This window comes from Mesoplodon mirus (genome assembly GCF_964341445.2).
Source record: "Mesoplodon mirus genome assembly, chromosome: 19".
NCBI classification, from domain to species: domain Eukaryota; kingdom Metazoa; phylum Chordata; class Mammalia; order Artiodactyla; family Ziphiidae; genus Mesoplodon; species Mesoplodon mirus.
In genome coordinates this window covers 53,106,986-53,131,118 of record NC_138995.1, presented here as the reverse complement: position 1 = coordinate 53,131,118, position 24,133 = coordinate 53,106,986, and the positions used below count along the sequence as shown (strand labels likewise).

General features: G+C 53.7%; 1 protein-coding gene across 1 annotated transcript in view; it reads right to left on the bottom strand.

Moving 5' to 3' along the window:
- The window catches only part of SPTBN4 (spectrin beta, non-erythrocytic 4), a 70,370-nt gene that overhangs the window by 30,085 nt on the left and 16,152 nt on the right, over positions 1–24,133 (bottom strand). The window contains exons 6-18 of the mRNA XM_082606403.1: positions 23,734–23,849; positions 21,328–21,440; positions 21,054–21,241; positions 20,862–20,979; positions 20,431–20,589; positions 19,413–19,715; positions 17,868–18,018; positions 13,961–14,891; positions 12,509–12,646; positions 9,146–9,896; positions 7,213–7,415; positions 3,701–3,791; positions 106–252 (exon numbers count right to left, since the gene is read on the bottom strand). Of these exons, the coding sequence (XP_082462529.1) occupies positions 106–252; positions 3,701–3,791; positions 7,213–7,415; positions 9,146–9,896; positions 12,509–12,646; positions 13,961–14,891; positions 17,868–18,018; positions 19,413–19,715; positions 20,431–20,589; positions 20,862–20,979; positions 21,054–21,241; positions 21,328–21,440; positions 23,734–23,849 (3,409 nt within the window). The remainder of the gene's footprint in view (positions 1–105; positions 253–3,700; positions 3,792–7,212; positions 7,416–9,145; positions 9,897–12,508; positions 12,647–13,960; positions 14,892–17,867; positions 18,019–19,412; positions 19,716–20,430; positions 20,590–20,861; positions 20,980–21,053; positions 21,242–21,327; positions 21,441–23,733; positions 23,850–24,133) is intronic.

Genomic DNA, 24,133 nt, shown 5'->3' with positions numbered 1-24,133 from the left:
GTATGAGAGGAGCAGGCTGGCAGTGGAGGGTGAAGGAGGTGAAACATGGGTTCCCTGGAGGCCCCTGGCACCTGGCATGGGCAGCAGGTCCTTCTGCATACTCACCCTCTCAATCTTCTCCAGCCACTCCTTATTCTGAGCCAGCTCTGCCATGAACGCCTGATGCCGGAGCCATCTCTTATGCAGCTTGTGGCCGTCTTCCCGCGTGCTGTCTCGCGCCATCAGCATCTTCTCATGGATCCAGCCATCCAGCTGTGCAGGATGGGGGAGGGGCTCAGCCAATTCCCACAACCTGCCATAGCCCGCCCCCCATCCCCTCCACAATGTCCCAGGTTCAGGGCCTAGGCTTCTAGGACTGGGGAGGGAGAGAAGGGTGGGATGGAAAAAGCTGTGCAAGTGAGGCCTTTATGGCAGGGGTGTGCAGCTTAAGCCCTTTCCTAGGGAGTAGGGGATGGATGAAAGGGTCCCCAGAATGCATCATCTCTTAGCCCTCTGTCCTCAGGTCAGCCCCTCTCAACTCCTCATAAGCCCTAAGCCCCAAGGTAGGGTTCCTAGGCCAGCCTTCCCACCCATAGCCAAATCAGCCCTCCAAAACAAGCCCTCCAACCTAATTTAGCTCACTTTCAATTCAGTCTTGCACCACTCACCCCCAGCAATACTTAGACCCTTCAATTCAGTCTCAGCCACCTCCAATAAGGACCAATTCAAGATCTCCAACCCCTTCCCAAAAGTATCAGGTGAAGCCCCCATATCTAGTCCCAGACCCCCAGTATGGCCAGATGAACCCCTAAAAAACCTCCCAACTAGTGCCAAGTCTAGTTCCCTCCAAACCATCCCTCCAGTGTGGGGTAGACCCCTCCCCTGCAACCCAGATCCAGCCTCCTTGATGAGCCCACAGGACTCCCCAAATCCAACCTTGAGGATCCAGCCCAAGACCACAGTTCACCAAAACCATGATGCATTCTGGCCCCCAGCCAAAGCCAACCCCCCAAATGCAAGCATCAGGGCTACCTTCTGGCTCCCCAGATGAGTCTACCCCAAATGAGATGCTGCAAATCTAGCATCACACTCTCCAGCGTGGACCAGACGGAACCTCCGCAGCCACCCCCCCCAAACTAAAGCCATTTCCAGCGCCCCCACTCACCAACAAAACCAGTCATCCCAAATGCAAGCAACAGGAGTGGGCCCCTCTCACTACCCTCAGCAGGCCCAGTCACGGGGCTGCTTTCTGAGCCACCCCTCCCTCCCAATGAGACTTGTCCCTCAAGCAGGAACCTCCCCACTAATGACCAAACCTGGCACCTGGGCAGTTTGCTCCTCCCCTTTCTCCTCCCCCCTCAGTCACAAGATCCTCCTCCTCCCTCTTGGGAAAAAAAAAACAACAAAAAACCACGGCCTCTGGCTTACAGTCATAGCCAAGGACAAATTCCCAGTCGGCCAAACCCCACTCCATGTCCCCTGAGCATGTGCTCCCCAGGGGTCCAGGACAGCGTCATACTCCCTCATACATACACAGACACACGCACGAGCCAAGTCAAATGCTGAATCCCCCAATGCTATCAGATTCCCGACAAGCAGGGAAGAGTTTGCCAATGGCAGCCACAGCTCATAGGGAAGGCAAAGCCCCTGAAGGAGAGGTACTCTGTCATCAAGGTAAAGCCCCCCAAAAGTGATTGACCCCCATCACTGAGGGCAAAGCCAGAGTCCCCAACAACCCAGGAAAAAAGCTCCCAAATGTCAGAGCCCTCCAGACCCAGAGCGAGTCCAAGACCCTCATCGCCCAAGGCAGACCCCCGCAAAAGTGATTCGCCCCCATCATCTAAGGCTAACACAGATTCTGCAAGAACCAGGGAAGAATCTCTCCAAAGGTTGAGAGTCCCCCAACCCCAGGGCAAATCTCAGATGCCCCATTAGCCAGAGGAGAGGCCCCTAGAGAGGCTGGGACCCCCTTAACCCCCAGGGCAAATCCACATTACCCCAGGAGTAGCCTTAGAAGTCCTCCCTTTCCGCTACTCTCCCTTGGGACCCGGCCCCTCAGTCCGGCCCGCAGCAGCACCGCGGACAGCTCCCGGCATCTGGGCCCCTCCCCAGGGCTGGGGTCCCTGCGCCTTACCGACCCGCCCCCGCGCCGCCGGCGCCCCTCCCTCCCGCGGCGGGCGGGCGAGCACGCGCCCAAGCCCCCTCCGCCGCCCGCCTCGGCGGGGGTGCGCGTCAGCCCCCTCCCCTGGGCGCCCCCGAGACCTGAAAGTGGCGGAGGCGTTGGCGGGCGGTCCCTGCAGCGGGCGGGCGGGCGGGCTCTTGCCCCTCTACCGCGACGGCGGCAGCAGCGGTGGTGACGGCTGAGTCTCCGGCGGACGCGCGCCCCCTCCCCCGCCACCGCGCAGCGGCAGCGCGCCCGCCCGCGCGCGCCCCCTGCCTGCCTACGTGCCCGCCTCTCTGCCGGGCCCCAGATGCGCGTAGAGGAGAAATCATCACCCTCCCTAAAGCATGGGGAGGGGGTGTTCCTGCGCCATCTCAGATGATTGCTGCTTGGTCCAGAACAATCTAACGAGAGGGGGAAGGGGCTCCTGGGCCAAATCAAACGGCGCGGGGGGAGAGGGGGTAGGCTGGGGCCTGGGCTACCTCAGCTATGTGAAGGGGTGAGGTGGGGTGGGAAAGGGCTCAGATTCCTGGCTACCTCAGCTATACAGGGGTAAAAACTATGGGAGGGAGCCGGAAATATCTCTTATAAGACTTCAGTCCAGAATAATCTCCAGTGGGAAGAAGGGGGACAGGGGGTTCTTGAACTCATCTCTAGTGGGCTCGAGTCCCAGACCCATCTCTAATGGACTTGAGTTGGGAGGGGGAACATGGAAGCCCTTATCCATTTCATGTGTGGGGAGAACATGGGGGTTCACCATGGGGGGAATCAAATCATCTTTAATTGGGGAGATTCGGACCTGGTTCCTGAACCATCTTTGGTTGGGGGAAACTTAAGATGTATCATCGCGGAGGGGGTACTAATTATCCTGAGTCAGGTAGATAGATGAGACCAGGACCATCTCTGTTTGGGAGTAGGAAAATGTTTACTGGGCCATCTCTCATGGGGCCATCTCTTATGTGGTCAGGGTCCAGAATAGTTTCTATGGAATGCAGGGTAAGGAGAGAAAGGCAGCGTATCTCCTGGGCTGTCTCTAATGGAGAAGGGGACCTGGACCACCTCTGATTTGGGTTGATCCTAACGGCTGTGTAGTTCATGTCTAAAGGGGCAGAGCTTGATTCCTGGACACTGTTAAAGGGGCGAAGGCTTGGCCGGGGACTGTCTCTGACCGAAGCTGCGCTCTGGGCTTCTGGTCCACCCACGGCTCCCCCCACCCCTCTCCTGTCTCCCGTCCCTCTCTCCCCAGCAGAGAGCTTCTCACGAACCTCCGGCGGGGAAAGGTGAGATCAGCGCGCGTCCCCGCGGGACCTGTGGGCGCGGACGCGCGCCGTTGCCAGGGGCACCCAAGGCCCCTCCCTCCTTCCCCAGCGCGTTGGTGGAGGAGACTTGAGGAGCATGCGCACTGAGGCCAGGATCCGCACGCCTCCTGGCGGCGTGAGGTGAACCTCGCTCCGCGACCGACTTAGACGGGGCGTCCCCTCCCCCACTGCGCCTCAGTCCTGGAGCACTTCCCTGCCTAGGAAAGAAGTCCCTGTGCCCCAGCACAGGTGGAGTTCCTACCTCGTGGCAGTCTCGGAGGAAGTGCTGCAGCCCAAGTTGGTCGTGTAGCTTCTGCATCCATTGCTGGGCCCGTAGTTGGTTTTCTTGGCTCCTGGGGGTGGGGAGATAGGAATTGGGGGAAGCCTGTGTCTGGGGGCGCTGGCAGTAGGGCTGTGAGGGCGTCTGGCTTGGCAGGGCTAGGAACCTGGGGCATACGTACGAGCGAGGAAGAGGAGAGAGTAAGGTAGGGATGGGAGTAAAGGCAAAGAAACATCAGTGGGGGCAAAGCCAGGGACAGAGCTGGGGGAGGAAGAGAGAGGAGGGAGGGAGAGGAAGGCGGGGGAGAGAGAGAATGGGAGAGAGAGGGACAGAGACAGACAGATATCTGAAAAGAAAGAAATACCCTTAGAGAGACACAATCCCATAGAGAGAGATAACAGACCTACAGAGTAAGAGATACCGAGAGAGATAAAAACTTAGAGAATGAGAGACACCTAGGGAGAAAGAGAGATCAGGAGGGAGAGATAGATTGACGGGGGGGGCGGGGAGGTGGGGGTATGCAAAGGCTTAGAGAGATAAACAGGAACACATACAGGCACAAGACCAGAGATAAAGAAAAACAAAGACTTCAAGAGGGAATGATTGACAGAGACTTGGACTAGAGACAGACAAAGAAAGAGACCCAGAGATAGAGAAAATAGGAAAACACAAGGGAAGAAATGAAGCAAGGGTAGTGCCAGAGACAGCGAGAGAGATAGAGAGACAGAGAGGAGAGCAGTAGACAGAAAGCAGAGGGAAGGAAAGTGACAGAGAGGGTCCGGGGAGGGACAGCCCAAAAAGGGACAGGAAGAGAAGTGGCCAGATGCCCCCAGTAAAAGACACAGCCAGACAGACAGAAGGCTGCAACAGAGTTGGAGAGAGGGATGAGAGCAGGGCATGGATAGATGCAGCTGGAGCCACACGGAGGCAAGGAGGGGCAGGCCCTTGGCCTAAGTGAACTGGCCGGGCTGGACCCAGGCCCCGCCACCCCGGAGCCAGCAAGCACCGCAGCCCCAGGCAGTCTGGCCTCCTGCCCACAGTGCAGGGCAAAGTGCCCAAGAGGCCTGGTGGAGAGGGCTGAGGGGGTCCCTCTTTGCTGTGCCTTGAATAAGCAACTCCCAGCTCAGGGCCTTGGCATTGGCTGCTTCCTCTGCGTGGAATGGTCTTCCCTCCAAAGTGTACTCAAATGTCACGTTCTTAGCGAGACCCCTGCTGATCACTCCCCAACACTTTCTGGCTTTCTTTCCTTCTTTAACTTTCTCCTTTGCACTTAACACTATCTAACATACTGTATATGCTACATATTTCTCTTGTCTGTCTCCCGCCCAGGATGTCATTCCGTGAGGGCAGGATTTTTTTGTCTGTTTTGCTCACACCTGTATCCCCAATGCCTAGAAAAAGGAGCTGGCACACAGTAGGTGCTCAATACATATTTTATGAATGAAAGAAAGCAAGAGAGACAGAGAGGCAGAGAGAAGAGGGAGGGCAGAAATAAAAGTAAAATATCCGAGAGAGAGAGAGAGAGAGAGAGAGAGAGAGAGAAAGAGGCAGGAAAAAAAGACAGAGAGATGCAGATATAGGTAGAAAAAACAAGGAGAGAGAGACAAGGAAACAGAGATACATAGTTGTACAGGGAGATGGAGGCAAAGAGATGGAGTGTGTGGGAGCAAGTTACAGAGAGAACCAAGGGCAGAGCTGGATGGAAGGGCCAGAGACAAGCAAAATATGTACTCCCTCCTGCCAAGACTCAGCTCAGGAACCAGGAAATAGGAAATGCCTCTGAAATTGAACCACACTCAATCCCTCCAGGCCTTCAGCAGCCAACTTGTCAAGCATCAGTCCTAGGGGTGAGGAAAATCCCTTGTTTCTGGGAGGGTGAGAAAAGAGCTGTGGCCTCTGGCAAGTCTGTTCCCCTCTCTGAGCCTCATGTGCCCAATGCAGACAAGATGCAAGAGCGCCCTGCACGCAGGACTGGGCCAGGTTCCAGGCGAGGTGAGGCTCGTGGAGAGAGAAGTGACTTGCTCTGAATCTACAGGTTGAGAGGCAGAGCTGGGACTAGGACCAGGCCCTGTTTGACCCCAGGGCTCCCACGGCCCCCTGCATCTCTCCCATCCTGGCCCTGACCATTCTGGGCCATCCTTGTCAGACAGCATGCGAGCTCTATGAGGGCAGGAATCGTATTCTGTCCTGGTCACCGCTGCGCGCCCAGCATTGCCCCACACAGGGCCTGGAACAAAGCGTGGACTCAGTACTTGTTTAATTGGCTGAAGAATAAATGAATAGGGACTTCCCTGGTGGTCCAGCGGCTAAGCCTCTGTGCTCTCAATGCAGGAGGCCCGGGTTCGATCCCTGGTCAGGGAACTAGACCCCACATGCTGCAACTAAAGATCCCACATGACGCAACTAAAGATCCCGCACGCGGCAACGAAGCTCCCACGTGCTGCAACTACGACCCCGGCGCAGCCAAATAAATAAATAAATATTTTTTAAAAGAATAAATGAATAAACAATAGAATGAAAGGAGCCATTAATGACTGCAAAGGAATGAAGGCATGACTCAGAAGGAACAGCCCTCCAGGCTCCACCTCCTCGTTCTGCAGAGCCCGGCAGAGAGCAGACACTCAAGAAATGCTGGGTAAAAGAAGGAAGGGGCCAGGCCTGGAGCGGAGGATGCTAGATCATGAATTTGCATCCTCAGGATGAGAATCTCCATAAAAATTTTCCTTTAGGAAACTCCAACCTTGTCTCAAATGAATTTAGGGAAGCCAGAGACTGAAAAGCCAAGGGGCTGGGGCCTCGGGGCTGTGGACGGTGGTGGAGGGACTGGGAATGATTTCCATCAGGAGACAGAAGATGGAGCAGCACTGGGCTCTCTTCCTGCCTCGCTCATGCCAGAGAGGAGAAAGCTGGGGTCACCAGGACGGGCAGAAACAGCAACAATGACGGAAAGAAAGAAGCGGGCCTGAAGGAAATCCTATAAAGGACTCTGCTTGAGGGCTGGGTTTTTTTTTTTTTGCGGGGTGGGGAAGGGTTGCTGTTTTGTTCAGGGCTTAGAATAGTGCCTGGCACACAGTAGATGTTAACATTTTAACAACCAGTCCGGCTATCCCAGGCTGAGGGCAGGCTTGGGAGAGAAACTTTTCATTGTATATCCTTTTGCAGCTTTTGGGTTATCAACCACAAGTTACCTTTTCACAGATCATCAATTTAAAGCGAATCTAAAGCAATATGGAATTAAATAGAAATCAAAGACACAGAGAGGGAATTCCCTGGAGGTCCAGTGGTTAGGACTCCACGCTTCCATTGCAGGGAGCATGGGTTCGATCTCTGGTCAGGGAACTCAGATCCCGCAAGCCGCATGGCACGGCCAAGAAAAGAAAAAGAGAGAGACAGAAGAGCAGAAATGTGATGGAAAGAAAGGGAATTCTGGCCTCCTCGACCCTCCCCTGTGCCGAGGTCCCACCCCCTGTGCCCCTGGGGTCTGAGGGACCTACTTCTCCAGCAGCCGAGTCACGGCCTCCTGGGCCTGCTCCCCATAGGCGTTGCCCTGTCTCAGCAGGCTCTCAGCAGCCTGCACGGCCACCTGCATCTTCTGCTGGTTCAGCTCCATCGTGGTGAGAAAATCCCGGTGCCGTTTCAGTGCCTCTTCCACCGACTCCACGGTGCCCGGCAGGTCCAGACCCGACAGTGCCACCTCCTGGGAATGGGGGAGGGGTGATGCTCCGTTTAGCCCTGCTTCATTCCAGGACCAGGGAGAGGCTGCCGGCCTGCCTTGCCACCACTTTCCTCTCCCTTGCTCACTGTGTTCTAGCATTGAACACGCCAGGTATGGTCCCACTTCAGATCCTTTTCCCATGCTGGTCCCTCCAGATAGCCCCATGGCTGGCTCTTTCACTTTCTTCAGGTCTCTGACCATCTGTCAAAAATAGCATCCTCCTCCCCCAGCCATATCCCTTTATCCTGCTTTATTATTTTTCATAGCATATACCTGACATGATATTATATATGCTATTACTTGTTTATCATCTCCTCCCCCACATATATACACACACACTAGAATGCCAGCCACACGAGGGTGGGGTTTTGTGTTTTGTTTCCTCTGTGCTCAGCCGCAGAATAGTGCCTGGCACAGAGGAGGCACTCAGTAAATATTTGGTTATTTGATGAAGACTGACCTGGGTCCTGTGTGACTTCAAGGAAGTTCTTTCCCTCTCTGGGGTTAGTTTTCTAACTGGTAAAATTGGTAGATCAGAAAGGGTCTCTCAAGGCCACCTCAGCTCCAATGTTTAGTAACCTCATGATTCCAGGGGTCCCTGGTCTGTTTCTCCAGATAATCCTCTAACTGGGTCAGCTTTCTCTAGATAACCAGCACAGGTAGTCATGCTTTCTAAAATGATCCCTAGGGACTTCCCTGGTGGTCCAGTGGTAAAGAATCCACCTTACAATGCAGGGGACGCAGGTTCGATCCCTGCTCAAGGAACTGGGATCCCACATGCCATGGGGCGACTAAGCCCGCGTGCCACAACTGCTGAGCTCGCACGCCTCAACTAGAGAGACCGTGTGCCGCAAACTACAGAGCCCCACGCGCTCTGGAACCCGTGCGCCACAACTAGAGAGAAGCCCATGCCACAACGAAAAGTCCCGCATCCTGCGGGCCGTAACTAAGACCCGATGCAGCCAAATAAATAAATAAAATGATCCCTAAAAGCTGGTACCTACTCTTGGACAATCTGAAAACTGGGTGTTCCATCTTGTCCAAATCCTCAAATTTGGTTCCCATCCCAGCAAGACCCCCCAAATGGATTAGCTGTTACCAGATAACCACGGCACTTGATTCCTCAAGCCATAAAGGCAGTTACCCTCTCCAGAAAATCTGCAAATTACCATTCCCAATAAGAAGATAATCTGCTAATTTAGGCCCCCAGAACCACTTAATCCACCATCATTTACTGACCCCAATAATCTCTCAGCCTGAATTCCCTCTACCATAATCTTCATCCTCTGTTATCCACCCCAAGATCTTCTTTAAACCCCATTGACCATCACCAATCAACCTCATACTCTTATTTCCTTCCAGATAATCCACAAACCCAAGAAGCCACTCCAATGAACACCCAAATGCATTACTTACTCAGAATAGTCCATAAACTGTTAGTCACCTAAAATAAGACGCCACCCCACACATCGTAATCCTCATCGTAATCCTCAAATTCTGTTACACATCCACCCACACATGTTCACACCGGATGCTCCACAAACCCAGCCATCCGTACCAGATACCTGCCACACACACACACACACCGCCGCTGACAGCAGATAAGCCACGAAGCCAGTGGTCCCCGCAAACACACTCCTCCATACATTCCCTTCTCCCCGAAATCCCCCGCGGCCTCAGACCCCCGCCTGCGTCAACCCCGAAGCGGGCACCTGGTTGCGCAGCACCGCCCGCGCCTGGCGTAGGTCGCGCAGAAAGAGCTGGTAGACGTGCGCCTGGACCAGCGCCTCCCTGCGCGCCTCCCACAAGCCGAGCAGCTTGTGCCAACCAAGTTCGAGGTGCGGCAGCCACTCGTCGAGTGCCAGGCCCGGACCCAGCTCGGTGCCGTCGCCCGCCAGCAGTGCCTCGCTGGCCGCCACGATGCGCGCGTAGTCCTCCTCGCGCTGGTCCACTTCCTCCTTGAGGGCGGCGTGGCGCGCCAGCAGCGCGTCCGCCTCTTCCAGGCTGCCGGGCAGGGGCCCCTCGCCGCCGCCCGCCGTCTCCTGGGCGCGCACCAGCCAGTCCAGGAAAGCGTCCAGGTCATGTAGGAAGCGCTGTAGGCGCCCGGCCGCCGCCACCGCCTCGCCACAGGCCTGAGCCGCGCTAGCCAACGCGCCCCACTCGGCACCCAGTTCCTCGGCACCCTGATGCAGCCGCGCAGCCTGAGCCGGGAAGCGCACAGCCAGCAGGGCCGCCTCCTCCTGGAGGGCCGCCTGGCGCGGCTCTAGCGCTTGCAGAGCAGCCTCCAGGCCGCTGAGGCGCCACTGCAAGGCGCCGCCCGCGCGGGGCGCGTTCTCCACAGCCCTCCGCTTCTCGCGCACCTGGGCGCGCACCTCCGCCACCTCCAGCAGGTGGTTCTCCACCAGCAGCACCGCGTTCACCTCCTCTTTGCGTTGTTCCGCCAGCTCCACGATGCGGTTCCACCTGCCCAGGGGAAGCAGGGCGGCTTAAGGAGGACGGAGACCCCTCTTGGGTGTGGAGGGCCCATCGACCCTAGGTAGAACCCGGCCACTGTGTGACCTTAGAATGTCACCTTATCTCACCGAGCCCCAGTTTCTGTCTGTGTAAAATGGACTCTACCGGGTACATTTGCTTAGAACAGCGGTTCTCAAAATGTAATCTGAGCAAGGGCAAAACTATCTTCATCAAAATGCTAAGATGCTATTTGCCTTTTCACTTGCATTCTGTCCCGAGTGCACAGTGGAGTTTTCCAGAGGCTGCAGGATAAAGACTGACTGCAGAAGCAGACCTGAGAACTCAGCTGCCTTCTCCTAAGCCAGACATGAAACAGATGTGCAAAAACGCAGAACAACACCATCCTTCTCGCTACATTTTTTTTGTTTTGAAAGGTTTTTTTTCATTAAAACATGTTAGCTATGTTAACAGACTAAGTTTATTATTGTTATTTTTAACGACGTAATATTTTTAAATTACTCAGTATTAATTTCTAATATAGTAAATATTAATAGATATAACCCACTAAAACAAGCTCTTTGGGGTCCTTAATAGTTTTTAAGAGTGCAAAGTGTTCTGAAACCAAAGAGTGTGGGAACTGCTGGCTTATGACATCAGATAATACATTGGATGCAATGAATAGTTACTGAGCATGTACTATAAGCCGGGTGCTAAGGCAAACCTGTTTCATTCCAAAATAAATAAATGGGGAAAATTACACATTGCCCTGTGCCTTCAGGCAAGTGATGATATTTCTCTGGGCCTCAGTTCCCTTTCATAGGCAGTGTATGGTCCAGTTTATAAGCACAGAATCCGAGCCAGACTGCCTGGCTGTGTCAGGCTCAAAGTCAAATCTGAGCTATGTACCCTTTGGTTAGTAACCTTGTCTGTGCCTCAGTTTCCCCGCCAGTAAAATGGACATAGCACAGTATCTACCTCATAGGGGTGTTGTGAGAGTCAAATGAGTTATGGTTTGTGAAGTGCTTAAAACAGTACCTGTTAGCTATTATTATTGAGTGGGGATAATAGTCCCCACTATTGATATGGGGACTTGATATGGCCCCGAAGACCATATCAGGGCCTTTGCCTTGGCTGTGCTCCCTGCCTGGAATGCTCGGTACCCTCCCTCCCCTCCCCCATCTGTACTCTTCCTGTGGCTGGATCCTTCTCGTTCCCCCCACCCCTTTTATTAAGCTCTGCCCTCACCATCCTGAAATCCTTTTCTCAGCCAGCCCCCAGGGAAGTGGCCCCAAAGCAGGCTGCCCTCCCTTCTCAGGGAAGCTGAAGGAAAAGGGCTTCCCCCAGGTCCACCCGAGCCCCCCGGGTCCCTCACCTGGAGGACCCACCTGATGGGGGGACCTTCCTTGGCTGCCTTCTCATCCCCTTTGAGGGCCCAGCTCAAAATGTTATGGCTGACCACAAGATCTAAAATCACCCCCAAGCTCCAGTTATGCCCTACCAGGTCATAAATCCTTAAATAAATCCTTAAAACTCTCTAAATATCTTGTCCATGTATTAGTCTATTTGTGAACTCTCTGTCACCTCTAGAATGGACACACCACAAGGGCAGAAATTAGGACTCTGAAAGCAGAAGGACTCAAGTTCAAGTTCTGCTCTGGCCAGATTTGCCATGTGAACTTGGGCAAATCATTTCCATCTCTGATCCTGTTTCCTTATTTGGAGAATGGGGATAATTATGTCCACTTCATTGGGTGTTTAATGAGTTCATGTGGCTAAAGCACTTAGCACATCATCTCACTAAACGGCGTAAATCACTATTGCTGTCATTATCTTTTTAGGCCCTGGTGCCCTGGGATCGTTGAGTCTACAGAGACTTGGAAATCACTGGATATTGGGATCTTCCAGCACAGCAGTTAAGGGCACAATCTTTGGAGTCAGACAAATCCAGGCTTGATCCCCATAACTTGCCATGTGACCTCAGGCCACCTTCACCTCTCTGAGCCCCCATTTCCTCCTCTCTCACATGGGTAATTTACACCCCACAGAATTGCCGAGAAGACTGAATATATATATATATATATATATATATATACACGATCAAGAGCCCCAGTTCTGGATTCAGGCAGAACTGGGCCTGACTCCTACTTACTAGACTGAGTAAGCTTGAATAAGGATTTCACCTCTCTGGATCTGTGTCTTTATCCATAAACCCTACCTTGCAAGAGCTACTGGCAGTGTTCTAGCGGGAAAGATTTAATTTGTTGCTATTCTTAAAGACTTCTGAATTCTGGAAACGTTACTATGGAAATTGGGATATTGGGAGATAAAACCAAAGTACTTGGAAAATTTCCTGGCAGATAGTGGATACTCAATAAATCATTTCTGAACAAGTAAGTTAATACCCCATTGAAATGTATCGTGTCCTCATTTTACCACATCACCGCTAGCACTGGGTATTTTAATTTTTTCAAGATTTTGCTAATTTACTAGATGGCCCTTATCATCTCGGGGATTTGAAAGTGCACGTTCTTGATTTCTACAGTTGGTGAATGAGGAAAAGAATGATGGGAAGAACTGGTGTGGGATACCTAGAAGAACTTCCAGCCCCAGGCCTCACCTACCTGCTGTTGAGGTGGTCCTGGCAGGAGCGCACCTCCTCTGAGCTGGGGTGGCCTCCTTCCACCAGTTCCTGAACTGTGCGGTTCACATCCAGGACACGGCCCATCAGACTGTTCATCTCCTGGTCCAGACTCTCAAATCTGCGGGAGAAGGATGGACGTGCTCAGAGAGGCCTGGACCCTGGGGACCTGTTCACTGGCTTTTGGGAAGCTGCCTTCCCCTGGTTCTTCTCCTAACTCTCCAACCTCACCTCCTTAGGCTCCTTTGCTGGCTCCTCTTCTTCTACCTGCCCCTTAAATGTTAGATTCCTCAGGGCTCCATCCTGGGCCCTCTGAGCTTTCCCTCACATCCTGCCTGGCCCATCTCACCCACTCCCACAGTCCTTGCCCCTGAACCCATCACCCACACATCTGTCTCCAGCTTCAACCTCATTCCTTTTGAACCTGTCTCCAACATTAAAGCCTGCTGTGCATCTCCTCCAGGGTCCTCACTGTACTCAAACTAGCTTCAACATCTCCCCCAGTTTGTTCTCCCTCTGGGTCTCCATCTCAGGGACAGCCCCCACCCCCATTCCCTGGGCTCTGTTTTGGACATACAGTCCCCCCAAGCCTGTCTGCCCCCATGGCCTGTCTACTTGGGCTCCAGCCCTGGTCCAGTCCTGTCCTCTCCTACCTGAATCCTCACCCCAGCTGCCTCTCTGGGCTCCCAGCCACCATTCTCACCCCCTCCAACCTACCCTCCACATGGCAGCCAGGGAAATCTGTTTTAAGTTGGCCATGGTCCTCCCTTGTTTAAAACAATGCCCAAGGCTGTGGCTTGGGTAACTGTGGGCACAGTAACAGCGGGGACCAGGCCTGTGTTTCCAGCAATGCTCAGCCCAAGACCTGGAACAGGGCAGGAGCTCAATAAGTACCCACTGAATGAGTGGATGCATGAACGTGCTCAGAGAGAGATGCAGAGGGTTCATCCGCTATCTTAACAACCCGTTTCTGAATCTGCCGACAGACAAATCAGTATCTAATGTGTCACATGATGGTAACTGCTGTGAAGAAATGTGAAGTGGGGTGAGGGAAGAGAAAGTGACAAGGGTCAGAACAACTTTATAGCTAGGGAGGTAACATCTATGCAAGGGCAGTGGGAGTCCCAGGGAGAGGGGTCAGGCTGGGACACCCCTGCAGGAGCTCAGGTTAATTTCGTGCCAGGTGACTATAGCCTCATAGTAATAATAGCAGCCGCTCATGGAAGGCTCCCTGGACCCAGGCGTTTGCTAAGTAGTTTGCACATACTAAGCCATTTATTGTTCTCCAGTAGCCTGTGAGGTTGGGACTAATATCATTCCCATTTTACTGGAACCCCCGGTTCCAGGTGAGTGGCCATGGGAACTGTTGAACCAAGGAACGCGAGACTGTGTGCGTGAGGAAGGGGACCGGGGAATCCCAGCAGTGCGCGCTCACCGGTGCTGCACCACCTCGACGTCGTCGAGTGAATCGGGCACACGCATGGCGAGCAGCCACTGCTCCTTCTCACCGATCCACAGCTCGCACGCGTGCACCTCGCCGAACATGCGGTAGACAGCGAGGGCATCCCGCAGCCACTGGCGCCGCAGAGCAGCCACCTCGGTCACCTCGGAGAATAGCTGCTCGGCCTCCACCACGCGCACCTGCAGTGCCACCACCAGTGGCCCGGCGCCGCTGGCGCCCCCCAGTGCCGCCAGCTGCCGCCGCAGGCCGCCCACGGGCCCGCGATGCGCCTCCACCTCCCCGGTGAGCGCGCGGTGCTGGCGGGCCAGGCGGCGGCTGGATGCTTCGTCGTGGCCGAAGTCGCCCGCGGCTGCTAGGCGGTAGGCGTCGCGGAGCCAGTCCAGGAGACCGTCGAGGTCAGCACCGAACTGGTGCAGCGCCCGCGCCTCCTGCAGCCGCCGCTCGCGCCGCGCCGCCGCCTCTTCCAGCCGCTGCCAGCGCCGCCGCGCGCTCGCCGCGCGCTCCGCCAGGCCCGCCAGGTGCACCGTCTCGGCGCCCGGGCCCACGGCGCCGCCGGCCGCGGCCAGCTCCTCGCCGCGCCGCAGGGCCTGCTGCAGCAGCGCCCGCCGCCCGCCCACCTCGCCCTGCAGGATCTTGTGCTGAGCCAGGAGGCGCGCGGTGCTGTACAGGTCGTGGGCGCCGTCCGCCGCTCCCGCCGCGCCGCCTCCGCCCGCCGCCTCTAGGAGGCGCTCCTTGTCGCGGGCCCAGCTCTCGGCCTCCTCCAGCTCCTGCAGCAGCGCCCACAGGCTGCGCGAGGCCTCCAGTTCCGCGCGCCGCCCAGCCGCCTGCTCCTGCAGCTCCGCCAGACAGCCGTGCACGTGGTCCACGCGGTTGCAGATGACCTGCGGATCGCAGGGCTGGTAACCTGGACCAGGAAAAGGGGCAGATCCCGGGTTGGGCACGGGCCAGGGGGCGTCCAAGAGAGGGTGGTACAAGGCTACCTGCCTAGTCCTTGGCCCGACTTTATCAGATGCCAGGTTACACCTCCCCTCCTCCAGGCAGCTTTCCCTGACACCCCAAATCTGGAGCAGGCGCCTTCTCTGGCTCTCCCAGGCTTCTCTGCTTCCCATCCCAGCCCGGACCACTCTGCCTGTGACTCCTTCACCCAGCTCTGAACCCTCTGGGCCGTCACTGACAGTCTGTCTCCCCTACCGGACTGGGAGCCCCGTAAGGACAGGGCCAGGGACTGTCTCCAGCACACCATGTCCCCACCACTGCCCAGCACAGGGTGGAGCCCAGAGCAGTCACCTAGTGAAAACGGTGACTTACTGATTGAATGATGAATGGAAACAGAGATTCAGAGAATCCTAGAATGTATATATTTTAGTGTAAATATACAGTGTTTTCCCTTCAGAAATGGACCCGATGAAACTTCTCTACTCTTAAGCTATGCTTCTGGGTTCCCTCTCTCATCCTCGGTCACCTTATCTATTAACCCAGTGATGACCTAAACTCCTTTTTTGTCTTCAAATATTTCACCTTCCTCCTGGACCTCTGGTTTGTGACTAAGAACTGTGAGATTAACTTAATGGGTTGCAGCCAGCATTTCTTTAATGAAATGGAATAGAATGAATAGAAAATATCAGAGGTAAGGAGAAGCATTGTTTTATAAAGACTTTGTGTCTCTGTGTGTCTGTGTGTGTGTGTGTCTGCACGTGTGCCTGTGAACTCTGGGTCATGAGGTAAATGTATTTCTTACTGGGTCAAAACAGTATGAGAGACACTGCCCTAGATGGCCTGTGGGATTTCTGCATTCCTGGACATTCACTGAAATTGACCCAAATATGGAGGCATCCAACTGAATAATAAACATCAACAGCATCCATGTATCTGGCCCTTACTCTGACACACTGTCATTTAATTCTCACAACCATTCTATGAGGCCAGTATCCTCCCTAGCCTCATCTTGCAGATGAAGAAACTCACACCCAGGGAGGGAAGCTACTTGCCCAGGATCAGCTAAGAATTAGTTGAGCAGGACGCCACACTCTGGACCACTTATCAGACAGCGCTGCCTCCCGTCACCATGACAACACCCCCCCACACACTAGTCTCTTTGCTGTTTCCACGGTGCTGCTGGCACATTGTCACCAGGCACCGAGACCTCACAGGGAAAAGACCGAGGGAGCTTCCCTGACAAACATCCGTAAGAATGAGGATGAAGAGTGAAGATGAAGGAGAGGGTCCCCACAGTGTCTCGTGGGGTCATGAGGTTGGTGATGGGCTGAGCTAGGATGGGGATGTCTGCACTGGGGCTTGGAAGGAGACCTCAACATTTGCTCTTAGGACATGACCCAGTCCATGAGGGTGAGAAACCCCTGGCCATCCTGCAAGCTGGACAGCGTCTTCCTTTCCTAACAATGCTCCAGGATTCCCAAGGGCCATGGCTCCAGATAAAGGAGTGAGACAGACAGACTCAGCCTCCAAGCCCTCTCTCTGATCAGCTCTGCGGCTCTGGGCCTCAGTTTACTCATCAGTGAGAAAGAAAAAAGCAGCCCTGATGCTGTCAGCACTCATACACAGTTGCACAGGACACAGCATCAGACAAGACCACTCTGCAATAGGGATGCAGCGGGACGAAGACAAGACCGTTCCACAATCACGTCTGAGAGCACCCAAAACAAAGTCACTGTGCAAACCACAAAAATGGCCACCCCCCTGCCCGCCCCCTCACCTGGCCAAGGTGAACCACTCCTGCCAATCCTGTTCCTCCCACTACCTGGATAAAAATGATTAAGATGTGCAATCATCTAATTACCCCCACTTCCTGACAGCATCCAATCTGCAGCAAAACACACTATGTTAAATCATCCCAAATCACCTAACACAAGCCCACATCCTATAACAAGCCCCTCTTAACATCCTCTTACTAAGATGCCCCATGGTTCCCCTGGTGTGTGCAAAGAACCAAAAAACCCAGCTTGGTTTGACTACAGCAGGGTTCCTGGTGGTCTTTGGCTGGAGGGCGTTGACATCAGTAAAATGAGAACATTTTTAGAGCCAGTCTGGGTTTTGCCTATCAGCATCCATGTCCCTGCATCTGATAATGGCGCCCCACCCCCCTCCTTCTCAGTTCATGTCTTTGAAGGGAGCTGACCCCACTCTTGGCTCTGGGAGGGCATGTCACATAGATGTGGCCAATTAGATCACTGGATAGCCTGGGGCCATAATGCTTGGCTGAGTGATGGGAACGGGACCTACAGTGGGCTAATGAAAACTTTCCTTGGACCTTTTGCCAGGATATTGAGAGAAAGGGGCCTGTCTCTTGCTGGGTCTGCGAAGCTGCTGGATGATCCCAGATTTACACCACAAGGGGAGGGACAGCCCAACAGTGACACAAACATAAAGACTGGAGTCAGAAACAGATGGAGTCTTAAAAGCATCACTGAACTATCCCTGGATCCAGCCATACCTGAAGCAAAGCTCATCCTTTCCTGCACAGTTAGTTACATCAGCCAGTACATTCCCCTTTCCTCCTTAAGTGAATTGAATTGAGTTTCTCTCACTTGATGCTAAACAGGCCTTGACAATAATTACCTTACCCAGTCTTTTTATGGTATTCACTGAGATGAGTTGTGAAAGGCTTAGCACATAACAAGTGCTCAAGAAACGTGAACTATTACTGCAGAATCTCAAAACAGGAAGAAGTCATGTGGTCCAACCTCTCACTCAAGGCACTAATTTCCCATGTGATATCCCTGATGGAGTGTGATCCTAGTTGGTGCTTGGATGCCTCCAAAGATGGGGAGCTCACTCCTTCATTCTGCCTCTCAGGAGACATTCTGCTTCTATTAGCACCAGCCCTGAAAGTCTCCACCCCAATCCCCAACCTCAGACTCACCCTGAAGCTGGGAGAAACGCAGGGCAGAAGCATTGAGCGCCTCCACCCGCTCACTCTGGGCCGAGATGTCCCCCTCCAGCAGTCCATGCTTCTGCAGCAGGTCCTCTGCCTCCACCAGGTGCTGCCCACACTCCCGGGACAGCAGCTGAGCCTACAAGTAGGGGCAGCCCTGAGTATATTTTTGGCATTGGCCCTTAGGCCACTCGCGCCCCCCGCATCGCCCATGCCAGCCCTCTGCTTCTCTACTCCATCACTTGAACTCTGATCTGTCTCAGTCTCCGTGTATCTGTCATCATCTCTCTCCATCTCTGTCTCTCTGGATGTCCCATCTCTCATCATCTCCCCAATTCTGGGCTCTGTCTATCTCACCGTGTCTCCCTCTCTATGCCTCCATCTCCCCCTTCTTCTGTCTCTCTTTGCCTTCCCCCCTTTCTCATTTACACTTCTGTCTCCATCTCGACCTCTATCTCTTTCTTTCCATGTCTCTCTCTCTTTTTTAAAAAAATATTGGGACTTCCCTGGTGGTCCAGTGATAAAGAATCCACCTTCCAATGCAGGGGACGCAGGTTTGATCCCTGGTCAGGGAACTAAGATCCTACATGTCGCGGGGCAACTAAGCCCACGCGCCACAACTACTGAGTTGGCACATCTCAACTAGAGAGCCTGTGTGCCACAAAACTACAGAGCCCACACGCCACAACTACAGAGCCCATGCGCCCTGGAGCCTGTGCGCCACAACTAGAGAAGAGAAAACCCTCATGCCACAACTACAGAGAAGCCTGAGCGCCACAATGAAAGATCCGGCATGCCTCAACTAAGACCCAATGCAGCCAAAAATAATTAATTAATCTTTTAAAAAATATTTATTTATTTATTTGGCTGTGCTGGGTCTTAGGTGTGGCATGCAGGATCTTCCGTTGCAGCATGTGGGATCTAGTTCCCTGACCAGGGATCGAACCTGGGCCCCCTGCATTGGGAGCGTGGAGTCGTACCCACTGGACCGCCAGGGAAGTCCCTCCATGTCTCTCTTCGTGTCTGTATTTCTCTCTCTCTCTTTGCTTCCATCCTTATCTCCATCTTGCTCTGTATCTGTCTATCTGTCTCCAGTAGGTCTCTCTCTTTCTCACATGGATTCCATCTTCCTATGTGTCTTTCTCTGTAGCCATTTAGATTTCTGTTGCTACCTTTGGGTCTGCTTCTCCAGCTCTCTCTCTTTCTTTCTCTGATTTCTCTTTCTCTCAAACTGTCGCGATCTTCCTCTGACTTAATCTCTCTGTCTCTCTGTCCCTGACTCGCTCTGTTTCCATATTACTGTGTATTTTTATCTATTTCTCCAGATATTTTTCTCTCTTTCTCACACGTTCTTTTTCTGCCTCTCTGTCTCTCTCTGTATCTTTCACTCTTTCTTTTTGTCCCCTTTTCTCTTTACCTCTTTCTGTCTCTCTCCCCTTCCCTCTCCATCTTTGACAACTCTTTCAGTGTATATACCCTTTCCTCCCCTCCTGGCATGCCACTCCCATCATTGGCCCCCGATCTGGCCCCTACCTGCATCTCCTCCATCCAGTCCACCATGTACACCATCTCCTGGAAGACTTTCTGCAGGGCCAGGTTCTGCTCGAGCCGTGTCCGCCGGGCACCTACCAGCCCAGTCAGCAGGGCCCACTGCCGCAGGACACTGTCACGCTGGGCTGCCACTCGGCGGGCATCATAGTAGCTTTCAATCGCCAATGCCTGGGCCAGCTCTGCCACGCCCTGCACCCGCTCCTCATAGGCTGCAATGTCTGCCTCAATCGCTTCATGCTTCTTCATGGCTGCCTCCACTGCTGGCAGCTCATACCCAAAGTTGTCCTGGGGCAGGGCAGGCCACAGACACTCATCCGCGTTGCCTCAGCAGTCAACCTGTTACCTTGAGCCTGCGTGACCCTGGAAACTCCCCCACTGGCTCCTGTTACTCTGGAGACCAGTCCCATCCTTCTCTGTTACCCTGGAGAGCAGCCCCACCACCCCAAGTTACCCTGGAGACCAGCTCCACCCTTCCCTGTTACCCTAGAGACAAGCCCCACCATCCCCAGTTACCCTGGAGACCAGCTCCACCATCCGCAGTTACCCTGGAGACCAGCTCCACCCTCCCCTGTTACATCTCTAACCCTAAACTTGTTACCCAGGAAATAGGCCCCATCCTTCCATCTCCTTAGAGACTGGGGACCAGGCCTACCATATCCTGTTACTTGGGAGACCAATTCTATCCTCCTGAGTTACCCTGGACACCAGATAACAACCTCCTTTGTCACTTAAGAGATAACTAAATACTCTCCCTCTTCTGTCCTCTCTGGTTACCCTGGAGACCAGTCTCACCTTCCTATTACCCTGGAGAGCAGGCCCACACCCCTCCCCCGCCAAACACTTAGGAAAACAATTCTCCCTTCCCACCTTCATTTGTCACCTAGGAGACTAATCCAACACTTCTCTGTTGCTTAGGAGATCAAGTCTCTCTCTCTGGTCCCAGGACCATCAGCGCCATCCTCCCTCCCTTTCCCCCAGAGCCAAGCCCTACGCCCTGTACCTGGGACACCAGGCGCTGGTTCTCATTCAGCCAGCTCTCCCGCATAGCCACCTTGTGGTCAAACCTCTGGGCTAGTAGTTCCAGCTTCTCCTGCCGGATCAGCTCAGCCCGTAGGGCAGCCTCCCGCTCGTGTTCTGCCTTCTCCAGCTGTCCCCATGCCTAAGGAGGCAGGAGGAAGCAGTCAGATTCCAACAACTGCCCACAGTTTAATGGCCCTGGCTCCTCTATTTGAGGTCACTCCTAGCACTTGCGGCACCTTTGTGCAGATGGGAAAGAAACGTTGCCTCCTCGGGACACTTTACTGCTGGAAAAACCATCGGGATGAATATCCAGTCCATGACGTCTGCAGTGTGAACGGCTCCCCTGAGCAGTGCACAACCTACACAACTTCACAGAGCAACCCTTCCTCTCCCCTACATCCTCAGCCTCACCTTGTCAATATCCCAGATGCCACAGCCCTCCCGGGGCACGTAGAGGCGACGGTTGCTGGCACGCAATTTGCTCTGGATGCTGAAGAGCAGCACCTCCAGGTTCCCCTTCTCCTGAAACCTGAAGGGGCCTGAGCTCAGGAACCCTGCCTCCACACCTCCACCGGCTACCCTCCCTCCTGAGCTGGGCCTCACTTGACGGGCTTCTCCAGTGTGCAATACGCTGTGAAAGCCTGAAGCTGCTGCTGCACCCCACTCAGTGAGTTGGCAAACTTCTGGTTGCTGATGAGGCCCACGGTGCGGTGGATCCAGGCCAGCAGCTCGGCTGCCAGCTCCTCGTAGTGCTCAATGATCTTCCCCACCTCCAACACCTGGTCCAGGACCTGACCCAGCAAAGGAAGGTGGGGTCAGCCTCATCCCAGATATGGTTCCCAGGCTCCCACCCTCCCCATTCCTTGGCTCCTCTTACCTTCCCAATTCGCTTCCCCTCCACAGCCAGAGCCTTCATCTTAGAGAAATAATGGTAGAAGGAGACCACATAGGTGATGATGGACTTCTCATCCGGAGCCTCCATGTTCACATCTGATGATTAAAGGAGAGGGAGGGAGCATGATGATGAGCGCTCTGACAGAGAGACAGAAGGTATTAAGTGGTGGGAGGGAGAACTCACTCTTACTTGCTGTGTGACCTTGGGCAAGATAGCTAACCTCTCTGTTCCTCAGTTTTTGTATCTGCCCAGTGGGCATCTACGTCATGGGATTAAATAGTGCCTGACACATATAAACCACCATAGAGAAATTATCTATAATGATTTCTTTTTTTTTTTTTGGCTGCTTTGGGTCTTCGTTGCTGTGCACGGGCTTTTCTCTATTTTCAGTGAGCAGGTTTTTTTCTCATTGCGGTGGCTTCTCTTGTTGCAGAGCATGGGCTCTAGGCGCGTGGGCTTCAGTAGTTGCAGCTCATGGGCTCAGGAGTTGTGGTGCACGGGCTTAGTTGCTCCACAGCATGTGGGATCTTCCCGGACCAGGCTCGAACCCATGTCCCCATGCACTGGCAAGTGGATACTTAACCACCGTGCCACCAGGGACATCCCCCTATAATGATTTCTGGAACACACTATTCTACTTTCTACCTCGGGGCCTTTGCACATGCTGTTCTGTCTGAAACACTGTTCCTTTTCTTCATGCCAAACTCCCACTCATCCTTCAGGGCTCCACTCGACTTAAGTTTCCTCAAATAAGCCTTTCTGTTCATCCTGTCTAGAGATGGTCTCCTCTTGTTATTCTTCCTCATAACATCTTATCATTTCTTCCTAGAACGAATCACAATTTATAATTACATATTCCCTTATGTGATTATGTTCTTACCTAGAGTTTGAGCTCCATGAGGACAAGGGCTATGCCTGTCTTTTGCCACTGTTCCTTCCATGCCCAGCACATAGTAGGAGCTCAGTAAATACATACACTAAGTGATGAATGGTATGTGAAGTTTGAAGTCAAGGACACGGGCTTTGGAGGCAGCCTGAGCTTGAATCCCAGCTCAATCACTTACTCACTGAATATCCTTATAAAATAGACCTAACTTCTTTGAGCTCAGTTTCCTCATTGTTTTTTTGTTTGTTTGTTTTTGTTGTTTTTCAGTACGCGGGCCTCTCACTGTTGTGGCCTCTCCCGTTGCGGAGCACAGGCTCCGGACGCGCAGGCTCAGCAGCCATGGCTCACGGGCCCAGCCGCTCCGCAGCATGTGGGATCCTCCCGGACCGGGGCACGAACCCACGTCCCCTGCATTGGCAGGTGGACTCTCAACCACTGCGCCACCAGGGAAGCCCCCCACCCTTGTTACAGTAAGGATAGTCACAATGCCAGCCACCTAGAAACACTATCAGTATTAGAGAGAATAACCTGGCACAGAGGAGAAACTGAGTAAATCCTGATTATCATTTTAATTTACTCATTGAATGCACAGCATTATACTTTGCTCTTATTCTTCCTCATCTCATGAAACTGACATCCAATAAACACCTACTATGTGTCAGGCACTGTAAGAGGCAAGGTAGAGGAATGATTCAGACCATGAATTCTGGAATCAGAAAGTCCTGTTTACTGGGTTTTCAGTGTGACGCTGGGCTACTGACTTCATATCTCTGAGCCTTTGTTTCCATCACTTTATAACAGGATTGATGACTTCTGTCCAACCAGGTCAGTGTGAGGATGAAAGGGAACAGTGCTGATACAATTCCCAGCCATGTGCTTGGCACATGGTAGATGCTCAGAAAAAGGCAGCAACCCTTATTCCAGTTATGGGGGATTGGTGGGGTATGATTATGGCCATTATTCCAGAGACGGGGGTTGGTATTGGGTGAGATCATGGACTGGGAATGAGGTTGAAGTCGGGGTGGGGTTGGGAATAAACTGAAAATGGGAAAGGGGTTGGGGATGAGGACAGAGTTGTGGATGCGGACAGACAAAGGGATGGGCTGGGGATGGGGAGGGGGGTGGGCATGGGAATAGGACAGTGCTGCAGATTGGGTTGGGGATGGTGTTGGCTTCAGGGATGGGACCGGGGTTAGGAAGAGAGGGGGGTTGGGTTTGGTGGGGAGGTGATTAAGGATGGGGTTGGGGAAGGGGGGTTAAGCTGAACACAGGAATGGAGATGGGGGTGGGTTTGAGGTAGAGATAGAGAAAGTAGAAGATGTGGGGATGGGAAGGAGGTGGGATTGGAGAAGAGGAAGGGGAGGGAGGTGGGAGCGAGCTGGAATTTGAAATGGCCTTGGGGTTTAGGATGATATTGCAGCCAGATGGGGTTGAGTTTGGGATGGCACTGGGGTTGGGAGTCCCCCAAGAGGAAATCTGGGCTGGGGCCATGCAGGGCTCACCCTCAGGGTCCAGCAGACGTGCCAGCCCCAGGTGCTGCTCAGCCGTGCGGAAAGCTCTCTGCAGGTTGTAGTTGGCGTTGGACTTGGTGAGTTTGCTGAAGTCCACGAGATCGGGCCTGGGCAGGGGCACAGAGAGGGCAGGCAGCAGGCAGGCTCCAAAGCCAGTGGGCAAATGGATGAACAGACATCCCTGTCTGAGTCCCACCCAGGGCGAGGGCAGGAGGAGCACGACCCGGCCATTGGGAAAGCTGTGTGTGCTGGTGCATGTCTGTACAGCACTTAGCTGTGGGTGTGAGCGCTGCGTGAGGGCACATGTACGTCTGACTTCATGACACACACGTGTCTACGTGGGTGCGTTTCTGTATAGTATTATGTAGTGCTTTGAAGTATGAGGTCTGGA